A 20901-nucleotide genomic window follows, 5' to 3' on the forward strand; every position below is an offset into this window, starting at 1 on the left:
TGGAAAAACAGAATAATGTAAAATTTTATATAGATATATTTTAAAGTCAGTTCAGAGTAGTAGGCTTTTAAGTCATAGGCTTTCACTCTTTTAAGTGTGTATTATTAGGACTTTAGTTTAGAAGCAAAAAAGCTTACCAATAATCATAGGTATGCTTTAAAGTTAAAATTTAATAATAGGTCATGATACAGGTAGTCAAGTTGCATAGTCTAGTACTTTGTGATTGAAGTGAAAATGTAAAAGCTTTATCGTGGTTTGCAAAAGTTACAGGAACATATTTTAAAAAATGTGTTCAATATCTTATGAAGTTAATATATGTCAGAAAAGATTGCAACTCTTGAAAATTATGTAAATGAAAAAAGTTTTGGGCTTTGTTGCTATTTTAACTAAATGAGTAAATACCTGTAAAAAAGGTATAAAAATAAAGTCCCCTCTATGGGCATCAGATCCTTCTGAAGGCTGCTTGTAACTTGCAACCCGTCATCCTGTCATCTCTTCTTTTGCTGAGGCCACATATCCTTCAGTACCCAATGACATTCATACTTCAGGACCCCTGGATTCCTTCTAGGGCTGGACACTGGCAATAATAATTAATTTTTTTTTCATTTAAATTTGAAGTTGACTCTGTTGATGGGCTGTATTAAATTATAGAAAAAAGTCTATATAGACATAATGCCTGTGATTTGTGCTAATATTCTCATAGTACGCCATACCAAAGAAAAAAAAGACATCATAATTCTATTATTGTGCTCAAGGCACAATTGCAAATAATTTATTTTTTAATTTCTTATACTCTAGGTTCTGGAATACTGAGAGATCTAGAGACCTGGCACTGTTCACTTCTTGTTTATTTTATTAAACTAGAAACTTTAAAATTTTATTTTTGCTCCATTTTTTGTAGAGGAGTAGGACAATGTTGCCTCAGGGAATGACTTATGAGTGGAAGTCTCAAGCTCTTTTCTCATAAGGCCAGAGAACAAAAATATTAAATAAAATTTTAAAGTAATTGTGATACTTAATTTTTATATAAATGCACTTCTGTCTGGGCTAGATCTAAATATTGGGAGGAAATTCTGCCATGAAATAATTTTATTCTGAGGCATTTAATGCAATTCACAGCAAAAAAAAAAAAAACAAAAAATAAAATAAATAAAAATATTCCAAAGCTGTGGAGAATGCCTGTAATATTGTAATATCAGTTACTTGAAAAGCTATCAGAGGAGAATTAGAGACTCTTCCCCAGGACTCTGTGTTACTATTAATCCTTCAATCTATTCATCTGTGGTCCTGGGACATTGTAGTGAATAATACCCATGGATCTGATCTCCAGTATTTTTTTTTTCTACTGACAATTGAACTCAGGGGCACATGACCACTGAGACGACATTCACAGCCCTATTTCTATTTTATTTAAACACATCATCTCAGTGAGGTTCTTAGTGCCTTGCCATTGCTGAGGCTTGCTTTGAACTCACTGTTCTCCTGCCTCAGCCTCTCCAGTTACTTGGATTATAGGCATGCACCCCTGCATGTGGTAGATCTCCAGAGTTTGATCAACAAAAACAGAGCAGACAAAATCCTGTCTTTGTGTCCTTATTTGATTCTGATCTGGATGAAATTTACTATCACTCAAACAGTAGGCCTACTGAATTAAACAGACAGTGTAGATACATAAATCAAATCAGGTTAAATCTAGGAAGCCAATTTTGAGTGATTCTGGAAAGTTGGAGACTATCCCCTGAGGGATATTGTTAGGAAACTGCCCCTGCTCCAACCTGTTGCCAAGGTAACCTGTCCCAGGAATTTCCCCTCCCTACAGAGAGCTATAAGATTGTTAATATGTTCTTGTACTCCATCCTGCCCTCCCCCCTTAAACCCACCTATTTCTCAACTTTAGGCCATCCCACCAAGCATTTTTGGGTCTAGACATGTCCTCAGGAAGGAGAAAGATAAGGGGGCAAAGGCAGGAGAATAAAGGAAGCCTAGGACATATAAAAAGGGCAGAACACTTTGCTTCTTGGAATACCCTGATACCAGCTATGTCCCACTTGTCACCAGTTACCAGTGGTGTAACTACCAGCCTCAATTTTGGAGGAAGTTCCTGAAGCCCTTTCCAACCTGTCTCTTGGGTGAGAACTGTCCCAATCAAGACACAGCCAGTGATGAGGGAGCAGACTTCCACAGTATTCTATTCTTTTTGTTATTGGAATCTGCCATTCATTGAATTCATTTCTATGCTTCCAGGTTTCTGTGCTACACTGGAGCTTAAAAAAAATATAAGGGGAACACCAAGCATCCTGAAATCCAGGAAATGGTAAGTGTGTGTTCTTATTTTGAGACTGGGTAGGGAGGCTGTTTGAAGCCAGTGGGATTTGCAATAGTGGCTGGAAACTCATAATTGTCTCCAGAGTCTGGTGGGTAGAAGGTCTCTCTTTGGCAGCTTAGCCTTTAGTTTTCTCTGACTAGTATAGTGGAGCTTAGATCAGTATTTGAGACCTCAAGTCTTTTGTTCCATAATTGTATGGTATTTTCAGGGCCTTCCTGAATTCCTATGTGGGCATCTATATGCCATTATCTCAGCATGTCCCCAGAATATGTGGTGAAGACTGAGATAATCATCAGAAGAGGACCCCAACTTCATTAGTTGTGTTACTGTGTGAGAGAAGCTCTGGCTTTTTTAGAGACCCCTTTTCTTGTTCCTTTTAAGTGTTTATTTTTGTTGTATATATGTTTATTTATTTTATACCAGGAATTATTCCAAGGGGTGTTTATCTACTGACCCACATTCTCAACTTTTTTCTATATATTTATGTAGAGACAAGGTCTCTCTGAGTTCATTAGAACCTCACTAACTTGCTCAAGCTGGTTTTGAACTTCTGAGCTTTTGAAATGTAGACTAAGAAGTAACTCAAATCCTGAATGGCTATCTGATAGTTTAGCAATTATAGGTCTGAGATTAAATCCCAAATTTCCAGCTCTCTTTACATTCTCAAAGGCGGGTTTCTTGCTCAACTTGATTGAGAAAAAATAAAATAGATGGTAAAATGATAAGGCAGCTGTATAAAGGACATCTTATTTAACCACACCTGAAGGTTAATGGATAGATATGTTAATGAGCACCATTAAGGCCTATTCAAATTAAAAGAACACTTGAGATTCACTTGTGGGTATACCTTCAACCAAATTTTTTGTCCTTGGGGTGAACCCAATTGGAAGTCACTGGAAGGAGGATGGGATATCAAAAGGACAAATTTCAGCCTAGTTGGTAATAAAAATGCCTTTTTAAATACTCATTTTAAATAGATTTTATCCAATTCTTTGCCAAAAACCATATTTAAACTTCGAACCTGACACACAAAAAATGGGTTCTTCTGCTATCATGCCCTCTCCCACATTTTGGGAGTTGTATTGCTTCTTGCTAAAATAAATCCTATTTTTTTTTTACTATTACCTTCACTGAGTGTCCATAGATTTTATTCTTCAAAACTTGTGAGACAAGATCCCAGAGAAAATTGGTTAAATGGGAAATTTAGTTTCATCTCAAAACTTCAGTATCAACATAATTATTTTTCCCATGTTTTGTTTTAAAGGGATGCTTTATTTATATTTTTTTTTTCTCCAAGAACTGCATGGCAATTTTAAAAGATTTTGCTTTGTCCTTGTGAGACTTTCACATAAGAAGAAAGCAGGGAAAAATTAGATGACATTAAAAATGATGATATTTTTCTTAATAAAATAATATAGTCAATGTGTCCCAGTCGCCAGGGGCAAAATTGAAACATATGCAGTCAAGGAGAGAAATAAAAAATATTCAAATTCTTCTACCCCTTTCAATGCTTTCTTTACTCAAATTGTTCAATGTATTTATACTCTATAGGTTCTTACTCAAGAAAATAACAATCCTGAATGCTTGGCCCTGCAGTAGCCATAATCCATTCACAGCAACAACAACAACAAAAAAAAATAGGTTGATTAATTTACTACTAACAAACCTAGATTAATTCTAAACACTGCAGAATTCACTTAATCATGACAGGCTAGTGACAGACTGTGTACTAAGATTAAATGTCAGAACAAAATTTTTAAACCTTAGGCTTTTAGTCCGGCAGATGCACACTCACTCAGACCATGGTGACCAGATCCAGAACCAAGGCAGGCTTCTTCTTGCTTGGATTGGACAGCATGTTAAGGAGAGAACCTTCCCAGAAGTTGTGGCTTTCACCAAAATTCAGATGAAGTGGTAGAGTTTGAAAGATGAGAAAATCATGCAGAGGATCAGAAGAACAATGACAAGTTATGGGATATCAGGTCCTCATCAGGATCTTTAGCTTGAGTGCATCCTAGTTTCTGCTGGCTAAATCCCTGTTCATTAGCTCTATTATTTATACTAAATTTGGGGGCTTTTAACCTCTCTTTCAATTCTTATTAGCTATCATGGGATTTCTCCATGACATCCTTTACCCTGGGGTCAGAAACTTCTGGTCTTGTGGTCTCCACTCTGATTTTCTTGTCTTTCTCTCTTATTAGGCAAGTATAGCCTACCAGATATTTCACTCTGTTTATCAGGTTAAGGGAAAGTAACTTTTTTTTTTTTAGGCCATACTGTAGGACTCTTTGGGTGTGCCTGGAGTGACTGCATGTTTCAAACTGGAGTTTTTAAAATGGAGTTGTTTAAGCTCAGTGCTAAATCCATCCTCACAGTCCCAATTAAAGACTTTTTAAAAATGTAATGGGACCTTAATTAATGTTTTTCCCTCCATATATGTAAGACCACTTTATTAAAATGACTTGTAGAAGCATTCCAAACATTTCCAGCTAACATCTTTGTCCTAGTGTGGAGGAAGATAAAGATGGGACTGGACTTGATTTAAACTATAAGGAAGTTTAATCACAAGGGCTAGAGTACATAGTGAATCTGAACATCAAAAGCCATGTGAGGAACCTGGTACATTTAAAAAAAAATAGTTATCAATGTACTTTTATTTTACTTATTGATATGTGGATTTGAGGATCGAACCCAGTGACTCAACATGCTAGGCAAGCTCTCTGTTACTGAGCTGAAACCCCAGTCCTAACCTGATACATTTTTAATAACCTGTTTTACATAGACATTAACCAGTAGCCTTAATACTTTTTCAATATATGTTTGTATTGAATTAATAACCCAGAAATCAGTAAAGCAAAGAATCTAATTTTATCCCCAACTGTGGTTTCAGATATCACAGTGTGTGAGTTAAGATTCCCTTTTAAAGAATTTAACTCTATGTTGTGTTCTCTTTCCAACCTCCCATATTTGCCAAGACCTTAGTTTTAGAACAGTTTGACATAAGGTGTCAACAGATATCAATGTCTCTTAGCCTATTTAGAAAATATCATTATCTGAGTCTTGTCTTCTAGAGATCAGTTTGAACTATAAGTGTGTAGCATCTAAGGGGAGTAGTTCAGTGCTGTGAAGTTGGAAAAAATCTTTTGATGTTCCTTTCATCTAAAAGGATGTTTTTTTTTTTTGGGGGGGTGCATACCAGGAATTAAACTCAGAGATTAAACCTCTTCTCTAGCCCTATTTTACATTTTCTTTGAAAAGAGTTGCTTAGTGCCTTACCATTTCTGAGGCTGCTTTGAACTCTCCATCCTCTGCCTCAAACTCCCAAACCCCTGGGATTAAAGGCATTTCCCACCATGCCTGGCTGGCATTTTATTTTTTTATTAGATTCTGTGAATAAAGCTACAATAAAAATGGAATTGTAGTTATTTTTTTGAGAAAAATTTTCCAATTCATTTAGATATATTCCCAGAAATATTATTACTGGATTATATGGCATTTTTTAGCCAAATTTTATTATTATTATTATTATTATTATTATTATTATTATTATTATTATTATTATTTGAGTCACTATAGATTAACCCATAGGCACTTTGTCACTGTGCTATACACCAACCTGTTTCCCTTTTTTGAGACAGCATCTCACTCATTTGGTTACAACCTTGCCAAATTGCTGAGACTGGTCTTAAACTTGAGATGCTCCCTTGTTATACTCCTGAGCCACTGGAGTATAGGCATATGCAGCCTTGCTTTGCTACCCAAAATTATTATTAGTGGATTATATGTGATTTTTATCTTGAGCTTTTGAAGAAGCTTAACACTTTTTTCAAAAAATATTTTTATTAATTTTCACTAATATTTTTACATGTATATGTACACTGGCATAATTGTAATCTTTCAGAAATTGTTCACCTTAGTTGGTTTTGCACTGGGAGATAAACCCAGGAGTACAAACCACAGAGCCACATCCCCAGTCCTTTTTATGTTTTATTTTGAGACAATGTCTAACTAAGTTACTTAGAGGCTCGCTAAGATGCTGAGAGTGTCTTTCAAATCACAATTATAAACCTCTGGATTACAGGCCTCTGCCAACACACCTGGCTCTCAGATTTTACCTAAAGACATTTTAAGAGCCTTGCAGAGGGCACAGAATATTGATTGAATTCTTACATTAAATTCCTGAGGCAAGTTTATGTGAAGTAGCCAGTGTAGGAGTGTTCTGTAAAGATTTATTTGAATAAACAGATTTGTGTTTTCTGATTTCTAATATTGGTTATCATAGTCCATAAAGGTGAGAGAAATACAATGTAATTTATTGGTTTTCAATCTGTGTAGATTTGCACATTCTCAGTCTCTTTTGCTTCCAGAGCTTAGAAGTTCAGGACATAGTAACTTGCCAAAGGCCAATGTCTCGGCTTGGCACCAGAATCACGAGGCACTCACAGCTTTGTAGGTTCAAACAGCAGTTCTTTATTCCAGCTCTCACACTGCCTCCACACAGGTCCAGGGGCAATCACGTTCTGCAGTATCCTGCACAATTCACCTACTCCATGAGGCTCTCTCCAAATCCCATTTTAATCTCACGTGAACTCAACAGGAACAAGCAACAGGAACACCCTAATCTCAGCAATAATCTTCAATCTCCAACTTCCCTAAAACCCATTATCTTAAACTGGCAACGCCTTAAACTCAAGGAGCCAGTTACTTCCTCAAACCTGATCAGCTCTAAACCTGGATCTGCCTTGGTCCTTGAGCAAGATCATCTTATTACAGCATGCATGCAATGTCCCATCGAATGTTCTCTAAGCAGCATGGGGTACTCTTGGCAAGGAAATTTCGATGCGTCATTCCTACTTGGTAATGGCCCTCAGCAGTAACTTGAACAAAAGATGTTTAAGTGGAGAAATTTAGTATACAAGCAAACTCCTCCTAGAATCAATTGGTAGTTCTGACTTTATTACTGGAGTTAGCAGGGTTGGGGCTGGGCTCATGAACTGCTAGAATTTTACTCAGTGTACCAGGGGGTTCATTGTATTTCCTCCTATTATATCCACAATAAAATCTAGGGAGAATATCATCTGACAGCCACAGCAATTGGGAAAATATGTTGGCAAATGTTTTCTTGAGATAAACAACAACTTTGATATTTGGCCTTGATCCCAGCTGATAAAACACTGCAGAGGCTTTCATTGCCTCTAGAAATCACCATACATTCTGTGGCTTAGACACTTCTGTTTAACTATTTCCCACTTCTGTTTACTCTGGGTGATATTGGCCATTGGGGATTTGTTCTCAAATGTGGTAATTTGCTCAAGACTGGGCTAATACTCAGTGTACCCCAGATTTTCATTCTGATTGAAGGTAAATATTTTTTAAATTGCTGAATGTATTTCAGTCTCTCTATTCATTTATAACTTTGTGAAAGAGACACTCAGAACATGAGTAGCTTTTTATTAATTATATTTTTAGATGGAGGAAAACTCTAGAATTTTTATATTCTGCCTTATTTTTAACATCATCCCCCATTAACATATGCCTTTTATTGTTTCTAAGTTTGGAACCAAGTACCTTGCACATTCTGCACACACACATACACTCTACTTGTAAATTGTGCTACTAGTCCCAAATTCCAACTTCATATTGGATAATTTTACCATTCATGTCTAATATTATTTTTCACATTGATAGTTTTTATTTAGGCCTTCCTATTGCTCTTAACAATGCCAAAAAAATGACATATTTGTGGATTCAGATTTGGATAATTTATGATTCATTTATTTGTATTATTGCCATACAGTTTCATAGTACACATTAATGTCACAAAACAACAGCAACATTATTTGGTCTTAAAAATAGAAGGTTTTTGGCTATTTTACATATTTTTTTCTACATAAATTTCAAAAAAAACAATTTATGCATAGTAAAATTTTAATGGGAAAATATTATACATTAAACTGAGATAAATGGTTTTCTTTGTAATTATGAGTTTTATTTACACACATGGTGTATACAATGGAGCATTTTATGTCCTCTGTAAATTTTTGTTTTGTGATAAATTGCACATATTTTCCTTGAAAGCCTCTCCCTATATAATGTGTTACACAGATATCACCTTTATATAATACTTATGCAATATTTTGTTCTGTCAATTAAACTGAATAAAATTATATTGTGGGGACAAATGATACAAGTCATGGAACATAACAGGAAACAGTTTTCTTTGGCTGCAGCCAGGTTCAGAGGGCATAGCTTTTGGTATAATCAATCAAACCCCTGAACCCCAAGTTTCGGTAGCTTCAAAGTTTCATACCCAGCATATAAGTGGAGTGGTCAGAAGCTAACAGTCTGCAGAAGTTCACATAGAAGCAGTTTTTTTTTTCTTTCACTTTTCTCAGCAAGTTAACTCTTTAAGGATTGCACCTGAGAAGGGGAGAGATTCTTCTTTCTTTCCTCCTCCTGCCTGCTATTACTAGGGAGCCCAATTGGTAACATCTCTTATCTTAGAAATGTAAACAGCTGTGTGAAGCCCCAGCTCCAGGCCAAGAGGCCTTGTTTACATGTGTTTTTTTTTTTTTTTTTTTTTTTTTACAAACTACTCTACTGAATACGTTTGTGAGAAACTAGTAAGTGGGTGTACAGTGCCTGGAGTGCTGATTTCCTCCCAGGTATTGGTCAATTAAAACAGGGCAACATTGAAATTGGAAATTTATCTACTTTGAACTCTTTTGTAGAGACTCTTTTTGTGACAGTCCAAAAATCAGCCAAGTTGAAGTTTTCTGGAGAAGCCAAGTTAAAAATTTCTGTGGAAAAATCAGGAGCTACTTCTATGAAAGTAAAAATGTGTCTGATCCCAAAAAAGCAGTTTTTTCAAAGTATAGTATTTATTTCATTTTGAATGTACTTCATCTTTGCACCTATTTTTCTGGTTTCAACAGCATGGATGAACATATTTGTAGCCTTATGCTATCATATAGCTACATATTATCAAGATCAGAAACACAATATTTTATATAGGCTTTGCTACTGTTTGAGGAGTATCATGTGTATGAAATAAACACTTTACACAAAAAATAATAGCAATTTATATTCTTTCTCTAATTCAAGAGAATTTGTTTTTTGCCCTCATTAATACTGTGTAATTTTTTTGGCATCAGATGTTAGTTTGCATTTTTATAATTTGTTAAGATGTTAAGAGGTTTTAATTTTTGAACATTTCTCCTACCATAAGTACCCTTATTTATTTATTTTCATGTGGTGCTGAGGATGGAACCAAGGGCCTCACATGTGCCAGGTGAATGATCTGCCACTGATGCAGAACTCCAGCCCATCTTTGTACCACTTAACAAAAAAAAGTTTATTTCTTAATGTTGCCAAATTTATAATTTTTAACATATTTATGTAACTTTCTGAAAATAAATAACTGCTCTGTTTTGTGGTTCTTTAGATTTAAACCAAAGTTGCCATTACACTCATCAACATCCCCAGACATTTTTTTAAAATCTCTTTATTTTTATTTTTATTTTATTTTCTTTATTTTCTTTTTTTTATTGGTTGTTCAAAACATTACAAAGCTCTTGACAGATCATATTTCATACATTAGATTCAAGTGGGTTATGAACTCCCATTTTTACCTCAAATACAGATTGCAGAATCACATAGGTTACACATCCACATTTTTATATAATGCCATATTAGTAACTGTTGTATTCTGCTACCTTTCCAATCCTCTACTATCCCCCCCTCCTCTCCCCTCACATCTTCTCTCTCTACCCCATCTACTGTAATTTATTTCTCTCCTTATTTTTTTCCATTCCCCTCACAATCTCTTATATGTAATTTTGTATAACCATGAGAGTCTCCTTCCATTTCCATGCAATTTCCCTTTTCTCTCCCTTTCCCTCTCATCTCATGTCCCTGTTTAATGGTAATCTTTTCCTCCTGCTCTTCCTCCCTGCTCTGTTCTTAGTTGCTCTCATTATATTAAAGAAGACATTTGGCATTTGTTTTTAGGGATTGGCTTGCTTCACTTAGCATAATCTTCTCTAATGCCATCCATTTTCCTGCAAATTCCATGATTTTGTCATTTTTTAGTGCTGTGTAATGCTCCATTGTGTATAAATGCCACATTTTTTAATCCATTCATCTATTGAAGGTCATCTGGGTTGGTTCCACAGTCTAGCTATTGTGAATTGTGCTGCTATGAACATGGATGTGGCAGTATCCCTGTAGTACGCTCTTTTAAGGTCTTCAGGGAATAGTCTGAGAAGGGCAATAGCTGGGTCAAATGGTGGTTCCATTCCCAGCTTTTCCAGGAATCTCCATACTGCTTTCCAAATTGGCCGCACCAATTTGCAGTCCCACCAGCAATGTAGAAGAGTACCCTTTTCCCCACATCCTCGCCAGCACTTGTTGTTGTTGGACTTCCTAATGGCTGCCAATATTACTGGAGTGAGATGGTATCTTAGGGTGGTTTTGATTTGCATTTCTCTGACTGCTAGAGATGGTGAGCATTTTTTTATGTACTTGTAGATTGATTGTATGTTCTCCTCTGAAAAGTGTATGTTCAGTTCCTTGGCCCATTTGTTGATTGGGTTATTTGTTATCTTATTGTTTATTTATTTGTTTTTTTTCTCAGCAAGAGAAACAATAAAAGAGGTAAATAGGGAGCCTACATCATGGGAACAACTTTTTACTCCTCACACTTCAGATAGAGCCCTAATATTCAGAGTATACAAAGAACTCAAAAAATTAAAATCTATTTATATAGAGACAGGTTGTTGGCAAGTGGCCAAGCTAACCTTGAAATTTTAACCTTTCTGCCTTAGTCTTCCAAATAGATGGCATTATAGGCAAGTACTATGACATTTTCAATATAAATCCCTTTTATTCATGCTGGGGATTGAATGCAGGGGCAACTGACAAATGAATCATTCCTAGGATTATTTTAAATATTATATAATGACAGAGTCTCACTGAGCTTTTTAGTGACTCTTTTTGTTGTGGCTGAAATTGAACTCACAATCCTCCTGCCTCAGTCTTTAGAGTGTTGGGATTGCAGGCATGCTGAGGGCCATTGCCAAGTAGGAATGACACATCGAAATTTCCTTGCCAGCGTACCCCATGTTAAATGGACTTGCCTTGGAATTTCGCTGTTGACATTGCATGTGTGTTTGAGAAAGGTGACCCTGGTCAAGGACGAGGGTGGATCCAGATTTAGGGTGGATCCTGCAGTTCAAGGAAGTAACCCTCTCCTTGGGTTTAAGGTGTTCCCGGTTTAAGATAAGTTTAGGGCGTTCCTGGTTTAAGACAATGTGGGTTTTAGGGAAGTTGGATTTTGAAGATTATTGCTGCTTGGAATAGGTCATTCCTGCTGCTTGAGTTCCCATTGAGTTCTCTGGAGATTCAAAAAGTATTTGAAAAAAGCCTCTTGGAGTAGGTGAATTGGGTGGCAGCAGAACTTGGATTTCCCGAAAACGTGTGTAGAGGCCGGTGTGAGTTCGGGAATAAAGAATTACTGTTTGAATCTACAAGGTGAGTGGTGGCTTGTGATTTTGTGCCCAGCCCAGACTGCGGCACAGGCATGTGCCACCACACCTAGCATAAATTCCTTGTTATAGTAACTTTTGACAGATATATATGGATTATTGAATCTAGGGGTTGTATACCCTTAAGCCACAGCCACATACCCAGGCCATTCAATATTTTATTTTGAGCCAGAAACTTCCTCTTGGTGGTCATGGCCTTCCTGTGTTGATGAGGCTTTCTTTGAACTTTTGATTCTTCAGCTTCCACCTCCGAAGTCATTGAGATTATTTGTGTAATACCATCCACAGATATATTTTATTTTTATATTGAAGAATATAATACTTCTGAAAATGAGTTTCTTCTGGTTTAAAAAAGCATATAATGGTTTTCTCAAAAATAATTTCTTGTCCCAATGATTTTTTGGAAAGAATTTCATATTTCTATTTCTGCAATGCACTGCAAACTTTCTCGAAATTTCAAGTTTTTTGTTGTTTGTTTTGTTTTGTTTCATTTTCTTTTTCTTAATAAAGGTTCTGTGTTATTTACACACATCTATTTATTCATTTTATTATAAGGTATTTAATCATTTCTATAAGTTCATATTGTACAACAATGTGTGATAAAATCCATCTTGTTCAGTGATGTACTTCAAGTAAATATAATATGTAGCCTGAATATTTGGCAATACAAAATTCTAGATGTCAGTATTCTCTTTGACATAAAAAATAAATAAGATAAATTAAAATAAAAGTTAAAATTTTAGAGTTCATTTCTTGCAATGTATACCTATTATTAAATGAGGCATATTTTGTACAGGTACATTTATATACAATTAATATTTTATTGCTACATCTCAAATTAATCATATCTCTTTCAATTTAATTTTTCTTTTGGAAGCACCCACACATGTCACTCTATACAGATGTACATTTTTTGTGGTGTGAAAATTTTGCTTTTGCTTAGTATCTTCTGCCCTTTACTCTCCTTTTTATGAAATTGTCTTTTCAAAATTATTCATTTTCATGAATTTTAGATATTTTATTTTAACTAGTGAAGTCTGTAGATTTTCTTTTTATCCTCAGCTTTAGGTGCATTCCACTATATAAAGTTTTAATGTTGTGTAATTGAACTCTAATATTCTGTAAAATTTTCCCCCAATTCTGAGCACTCTGGACTATTGATGTCTGAATGGAAAAAATCTCAAAATTATTCATGCACAAAGCAGGAAATGGATGGAGGAGAATGAAAGACTGCTGGATGCTAAGTATGTACGTGACATTATTTTTTTTTTAAGTATTGGTGGAGGGGTTGGGTTTTTGGCTCAGCTCTAGATTTTTTACCTAGCACATAAGAGGCCCTGTGTTTGATCATCAGCACCACATAAAAATAAATAAATAAAATAAAGATATTGTGTCCAACTACAACTGAAAATAAACTCATTAAAATTGTGGAATATATGAGGGTAGGGAGAAATAGATCAATTAAAAAAAAAACTTGAGCAGCAGAAGGGTTTATATGCAACAAGTCTACAATAGCATTATGAGGTTACAGGGGTAGTGTTCTTGGAAGCAGAAATAAAATTTGGGGAGAAAGAAAAAGGTAACTGTTGCACTATTCTCAAGTGAGGGAGCCAGGTGAATTGGTTTTGTTTTTAACTCTTCCCATCTAGAAGTAGAATTGACAGTTCATAAGGTATTCCTCAGTAAGTAGTAGAATACCATATCAAAGTACCTTCAAACTTTTTCAAGGCTACAAGCTCTCTTTTACAATTTCAGTCACATTACATCTTTGTACTTTTTAGTTATTTATTCATTCATTCAATTATTTATTTGTTTCTTTATTTACTCACTTTTTCTTGTCATTATTTTTACATTCCTAGTGATTATATAATGACATAAATATCCTGAATGTTAACTTATCTAATATTGGTTTATGTGTTTATGTATATACTTATTATTTGAACAATTTCCCCTTTGCCAAGCCTGATTTATATTAAATCTTAATCTTGTTTTATAAATACTTGATAAAAACACATTATTTTAAACAGCTTAAGGATCTAGCTCATGAGCATAATTCCAATCACAAACTAAAGTGGGCATCTGGGTCAATTAAAAGCTGTGTCAAATCTCCTCTTTGTTCCTATTTACACCTAATATAGTACTCCTGTCTCACTTATATATATTTGAGAACCTACTAATTTCTGAATTCAGCATTTAATAAATGTAGATGAATTTTCATCAACAATCCCACTATTGTTAAAGGGTTTTGGGGAGTTTCTTAGAGCCTCTCTAAGTTGCTGAGGATGGCTGCCTTTGAACTAGTGATCTTTCACCCACAGCCTCAGAAGACTCCAGAATTACAGGCATGCACCACTGCATAGAGCTTTTGATATTCTCTTTAAAAAATCAGTCACAACACTAATAATTAAAATTGCATTTACATCACTCTTTTCTAATGTAGTAATATATTATTATCTAAAATATTTTTTGAAACAAATTTATAAGATGACTACTATTTTATTCCCAGAGTTTATTCTGTTACCTCTTTAGGATTGATAAATTGTCTTCTTTCTCTTCTTTCTTCTTCTTAGATATGTGTTTCTATTGTTATCAAATGGGTCTATGATAAGTGTGTTGAAAAATATGATTCTAAGCCTATCACAAATACCCACATTTCAATAGTACTGAGAGCAGAAAAAGAACAATATTCATAACTAATGAATCACTTTCAGTGGAAGCATAGTACCAGTGTCCAACGTGGAATGCAATCAAGATGCTTCAGTGGTAAGGTGGTGTCAGAACCACCACCCTAGGGATTTGGGGACCGCTAAAGTACCATGTCCATATCAGAATCTTTTACTCACCTTTTAAATACAGTTACTGCTGCTTGCATAAAAAATAAAACACTATGTATAAGAAAGGTGAATGAGAATTAAATCCTCTGGAGGCACCGAGGTTGATCTTTAACTCTAGTTGATAATTAGTAAAATAAGAAAGACCTTGCAATAGCCCCATCTTTCCCAACTACATGGAATAGAACATTTAGATGTACTGAACTGAAATGACAAAAATTCATTTCATGGAGGTGGTATCAAAGAAATTTTAATGGCAGAATCCTGGAAATGTGGGATAAAAATATAAACATACATATACAGTTAAACAGAGAAAAAGGTAAGTGATAAGCTCATAAATGCAGGGGTAAATTTAGTGTACATGAGTTGTACGTACAAGGTCATGATAACGCCTAAAAGATGAAGAAAGTAGTAATTGAGGTGATACAGAACTCTATAATTGTGAGGAATAATAATAAAATTTAATAAAAATAGATTCTGTTATATCCCTTTGGGTATGCCTCTTTCTTCTGCTGTTCATCTGAATTTGAATCTATCAAATAAGCTTAGCTGGGTAAAGTGCTTTCTGAGTTTTTGTGTTTTTGTTTTGTTTTGTTTTTTAGGATTTTGTCAGCTATGTCTTTTTTTTTTTTTTGAGTGAGAGAGAATCTTAATATTTATTTTTTAGTTTTCAGCAGACACAACATCTTTGTTTGTATGTGATGGTGAGGATAGAACCCGGGCCACACGCATACCAGGCAAGCGTGCTACCACTTTAGTCCCATCCCCAGCCCTCAGCTATGTCTTGTAATGCCCAGTCCTGAACTTACTTTTGTTGCTCTTTTACAACTATTCTCATCTGCAGAGGCACAAACCCACTTCACTCATTTTGTTCAACGAACTGACTTTTTTCTATCTTTGCAAACAATGTTTGGAATAATCAGTCTGTTGGAGTGTCTTTCATATCATATAATATGGTTCTCAGACCCTGTGGGAATTGAGGGAATTTATCTGCTATGTTACTATCATCTTCCCTGTGAGAAGGCTTATCTATCTCTTTGTGATTTGAGTATTTCACCAACTCAGAAAAGAAGTATTTGTGGTCACAAGCTAAAGAACACTAGAAGCTACAAGATTTGAGAAAATGCAAGGAATAATTTTCTCTTAGACTTTTATAGGAAGTATGGCTATTTCATCACTTTGATAAAAATTTATATACTCAAAGTTATTCACACTGTGAAAGTCTTGTATTTAAATAATCCATAATTGTAAGAAATAATTTCTGGTTATTTCTTTCTAATAAGTGACTTAATTTTTTTATCCATATTAAAAATCAGAAATTACTGAAAATTAAATCTATACATTCAAATTTACATCATGATAATGTGATCAGAATTAAGTAGGAATTCAGAGAACATTGAACAAAGATGCTATAAAACATGATTGAAACTTCCCTGCCTTTTTTAAGTGTCAGAAACAGGTTGGTGAAGCAGCTTTAAATTTCTGAATAGTATGTAAGTTTATTTGTGATTCATTTTTCAGTACTAGTTTCCAGGGCTGGGGATATAGCTCAGTTGGTAGAGTGCTTGCCTTGCATGCACAAGGCCCTGCGTTCAACCCCTAGCACACACACACACACACACAAAAAAAAAAAAAAGAGAGAAAGAAATACCATTTTATTTATGATGTAACTTATTGGTGTTCTCTGCTAAACTATTCTCTTAGTGTTAGATACTCACATGTTCTCTTTGCTTTTAGTTACTTCTGATAACTTCTGCCTTAACTATTATTTTCTTATGAACCTAATAGGGGTACATTTTATTATTTGGAACTAGAAAAACTGATTTTCACAAAAGGAGGTTTTCTTCTGTTATATATATTCTGATCATTCTAGTTTTATATTTTGGAGATTGGCTGTTTTATTTTCAGCTTTTTAACCTACTCAATTTAAACTTGGTCAATTTGTTGGCTAGTTTCCTATCATTTGTTTCATCAAGTGCATGTAGTTTGATCAATTTTGTGGTCCTATTTTCTACTTTAATACCTCATTGATATTGGTTTCTTCAAAGTTTCCTATCAAAAGTTTCTGATTGGTAGTGGGGATAACTAGAAACTAAACTCAGTGCTACTGGAGTACTGAGCCTCATACCCAGACTTTTTTTGTATTTGATTCAGTGTCAGGGCCTCACAGATTTGCTTAGTGCCTTGTTGCTGAGGATATCTTTGAAGTTGAATTCCTCCATCCTCAGTCTCCAGAGCTACTGGGATTCTAGGCTTAAGCCACCTTATGCAGCTAGATCTTGTATGTTTTAATTTGGTGTCATTTTAAACTTGCAAATACAACTATGTTGCACTTACAGAAATATATTTCCATTTATTATGCAACTATTATTGTGGTAGAAATTTTTTTGGGGGGTGATGTTTCTCTATAATTTTTCTGTTGTACTTACTAAATTAAATATATAATATATCATGTTAATGTCATGTTATTGACAGTTTTTTACAACATTTAATATTTTTGTAGCTATCTAGTAACTAAAAATGAATAAACTCATAATTGTTCAATCTTATATGACCCCAATGTAGCTAGTTTCAGACACACTTTTTTGTGTTTGTACTCAAATTTGTCATAAAGAAAATAATATAGTCAGCGTGTCCCAGTTGCCAGGGGTCAAAATTGCAACATATGCAGTGAAGGAGAGAAATAAAAAATGTCCAAATTTTTTTGCCCCTTTCAGTGCTTTATTCACTCAAATTGCTCAATGCATTTATACTCTATAGGTTCTTACTCGAGAAAATAACAATCCTGAATGCTAGTCCCCGCAGTAGACATAATCCATTCAAAGCAAAAAATAGATTGATTGATTTACTGCTAACAAACCTATATTAATTCTAAACACTGAAAAACTCACTTAATCATTACAGGCTATTGACAGATATTCCCTCTGTGTGCTAAGTTTAAATGTCAGATCAAAATTCTTAAGCCTTAGGCTTTTAATTCAGCAGATGCACACTCAAGTGGTGTCCAGGTCCAGAACCAAGGCAGGCTTTTCCTGGCTTGGAGTGACAACAGCTTGAGGTGAGGACCTATGTGGAAATTGTGGCTTTCACCAAAGTCCAGATGAAGTGATAGAGTTTGAGAGATGAGAAAATCATGCAGAGGATCAGAAGAACAATGACAAGTGACGGGATGTCAGGTCCTTATCAGGTTTTTCACCTTGAGTGCATCATTGTTTCAGCTGGCTAAATTCCTGTTCATTAGCTCTATTATTTATACTAAATTTGGGGGCTTTTGACCTCTCTTTCAATTCTTATTAGCAATTCTTATTAGATATCATGGGATTTCTCCATGACATCATTTACCCTGGGGTCAGAATCTTCTGGTCTGTGTTCTGCACCCTGATCTTCTTCCCTTTCGCTCTTTTAGGGCAAGTACATCCTGCCAGATATTTCACTCTGTTTATCAGGTTGAGAGGAATTAAGTTTTTTTAGGCCATACTGGAGGACTCTGTGGGTGTGCCTGGTGAGACTGCATGTTTACTTATTGATATGTGGATCTGAGGATTGAACACAGTGCCTCACACATGCTAGGCAAGCCCTCTGCCACTGAGCCAAAACCCCAGCCCTAACCTGATACATTTTTAATAACCTGTTTTAAATAGACATTAACCAGTAGCCTTAATACTTTTTCAATATATGTTTGGATTGAATTGATAACCCAGAAATCAGTGAAGCAAAGAATCTAATTTTATCTTCAACTGTGATTTCAGATATCACAGTGTCTGAGTTATGATTTCCCTTTGAAGAACTTAACTGTGTGTTGTGTTCTCATTCCAACCTCTCATATTTGTCCAGTCCTTAGTTTTAAAACAGTCTGCAATAAGGTGTCCACAGATACTAATGTCTCTTAGCCTATTTAGATGTCTTGTCTTCTAGAGATCAGTTTGAAGTATAAGTGTGTAGCATCTAAGTGGAGTAGTTAAATGCTGTGAAGCTGGAAGGAATTTTCTGATGTTCCTTTCATTTAAAAGAAAGTTTGTTTTGGGGATGCATACCAGGAATTAAACTCAAAGGCACTCCACCACTTAGCCTCATCCCCAGCCCTATTACATTTTCCTTTGGAAAGATTTGCTTAGTGCCTTACCATTGCTGAGGCTGCGTGAACTCTTCATCCTCTGCCTAAAAATCCCAAACCCTTGGGTTTACAGGCATTTCCCACCATTCCTGGCTGGCATTTCATATTCTCTTTGTATTAGATACTCTGAATAAAGCTACAATGAAAATGGAATTGCAGTTATTTCTTGAAAATTTTTCAATTCATTTAGATGTATGCCCAGAAATATTATTACGGGATTGTATGTCACTTTTTACCTAGATTTATTATTATGATTTGTATTTATTGAGTCACTCTAGATTAACCCATGGGCATTTTGTCACTGTGCTATACACCAACCTGTTTCCATTTTTTGAGACAGCATCTCACTCATTTGGTTAAGACCTTGCCAAATTGCTGAGACTGGTTTTGAACTTGAGATTCTCCTTTTTTATCCTTCTGAGCCACTGGGAGCATAGACTTGTGTAGCCTTTCTCTGCTACCCAAAATAATTATTACTGGGTTATGAATCATTTTTTTCTTGAGCATTTGAAAAACCTTAACAAATTTTTCAAAAAGTATATTTGTTAATTTTAGGTTTTTGTCAATATTTTTATATGTATATGTATACTGGCATAATTGTAACTGACTTTTCTCTATCTTTGTAAGCAAAGTCAGTCTATTGGAGGGTCTTCCATATCATATAATATGGTTCTCAGACCCTGTGAGAATTTAGGGTATTTATCTGCTACGTTACTATCATCTTCCCTGTGAGAAGGCTTATCTATCTTTTGTGTTTTGAGTACTCCACCAACTCAGAAGAGAAGCATTTGTGGTCACAAGCTAAAGAACACTAGAAACTATGAGATTTGAGAAAATGCAAGGAACCATTTTCTCTTAGACTTTTATAGGAAGTATGGCTATTTCATCACTTTGATAAAAATTCATATACTCACTGTCACTCACACTGTGAAAGTCTTGTATTTAAAAAATCCATAATTATAAAAAATAATTTCTCGTTATTTTATTTCAATAAGTGACTTAATTCTTTTTTTAGCTATACTAAAAATCAGAAATTACTGCAAATTAAATATATGTATTCAAATTTTCATCATGATTATGTGATCAGCATTAAGTAGGAATTAAGAGAACATTGAACAAAGTTGCTATAAAACATGATTGAAACTTCCCTGCCTTTTAAGAGTGTCAGAAACAGGTTGAAAAAGCAGCTTTAAATTTCTAAATAGTATGTAAGTGTATTTGTGATTCATTTTTCAGTACCAGTTTCCAGGGCTGGGGATATAGCTCAGTTGGTAGAGTGCTTGCCTTGCATGCACAATTCCTGGGTTCAATCCCTAACACTAGGAGAGGGAGAGGAAGAGAGAGAGGGAGAGGGAGAGGGAGAGAGTGAGGGAGAAATACCAGTTACTTTGTGATGTAACTTATTGGTGTTCTTTAATAAACTATTCTTTTCATGTTAGACACTCACATGTTCTCTTTGCTTTTAGTTACTTCTGATAACTTCTGTCTTAACTATTATTTTCTCATGAGTCTAATAGGGATACATTTTATTATTTGGAAGTAAAAAAACTGATTTTTCACAAAACGAGGTTTTCTACTGTTATATATATTCTGATCATTATTGTTTTATATTTTAGAGATTGGCTGTTACATCTTCAGCTTTTTAACCTACTCAATTTAAACTTGGTCAATTTGTTGGCTAGTTTCCTATCATTTGTTTCATCAAGTGAATGTAATTTGCTCAATTTTATGGTCTCATTCTCTAATTTTCTACCTCGTTGATACTGGTTTCTTCAAAGTTTCGCATCAAAGTCTCTGATTGGTGGTGGGGATAATTAGAAACTAAACTCAGTGCTACTGGAGTACTGAGCCTCATATCCTGACCTATTTTGTATTTGATTCAGTGTCAGGGCCTCACAGATTTGCTTAGTGCCTTGTTGCTGAGCATAGCTTTGAAATTGAAATCCTCCATCCTCAGTCTCCAGAGCTACTGGGATTATAGGCTTAAGCCATGTTACCCAGTTAGATCTTGCACATTTTAATTTTATGTCATTATAAACCTGCAAATACAACTATATTGCACTTACAGAAATGTATTTCCATTCA

The 20901-nt window shown here is 35.0% G+C and overlaps 1 protein-coding gene across 1 annotated transcript in view; it reads left to right on the forward strand.

The window, feature by feature from the left end:
* LOC144372102 (zinc finger protein 732-like) overlaps positions 1-20901 on the forward strand; it is a 76712-nt gene that overhangs the window by 20504 nt on the left and 35307 nt on the right. The window contains exon 2 of the mRNA XM_078035520.1: positions 2245-2314. Coding sequence (XP_077891646.1) covers positions 2312-2314 — 3 coding nt within the window. The 5' untranslated portion in view covers positions 2245-2311. The remainder of the gene's footprint in view (positions 1-2244; positions 2315-20901) is intronic.

The sequence above is a fragment of the Ictidomys tridecemlineatus genome, chromosome Y (assembly GCF_052094955.1).
Source record: "Ictidomys tridecemlineatus isolate mIctTri1 chromosome Y, mIctTri1.hap1, whole genome shotgun sequence".
In the NCBI taxonomy this organism is placed as follows: domain Eukaryota; kingdom Metazoa; phylum Chordata; class Mammalia; order Rodentia; family Sciuridae; genus Ictidomys; species Ictidomys tridecemlineatus.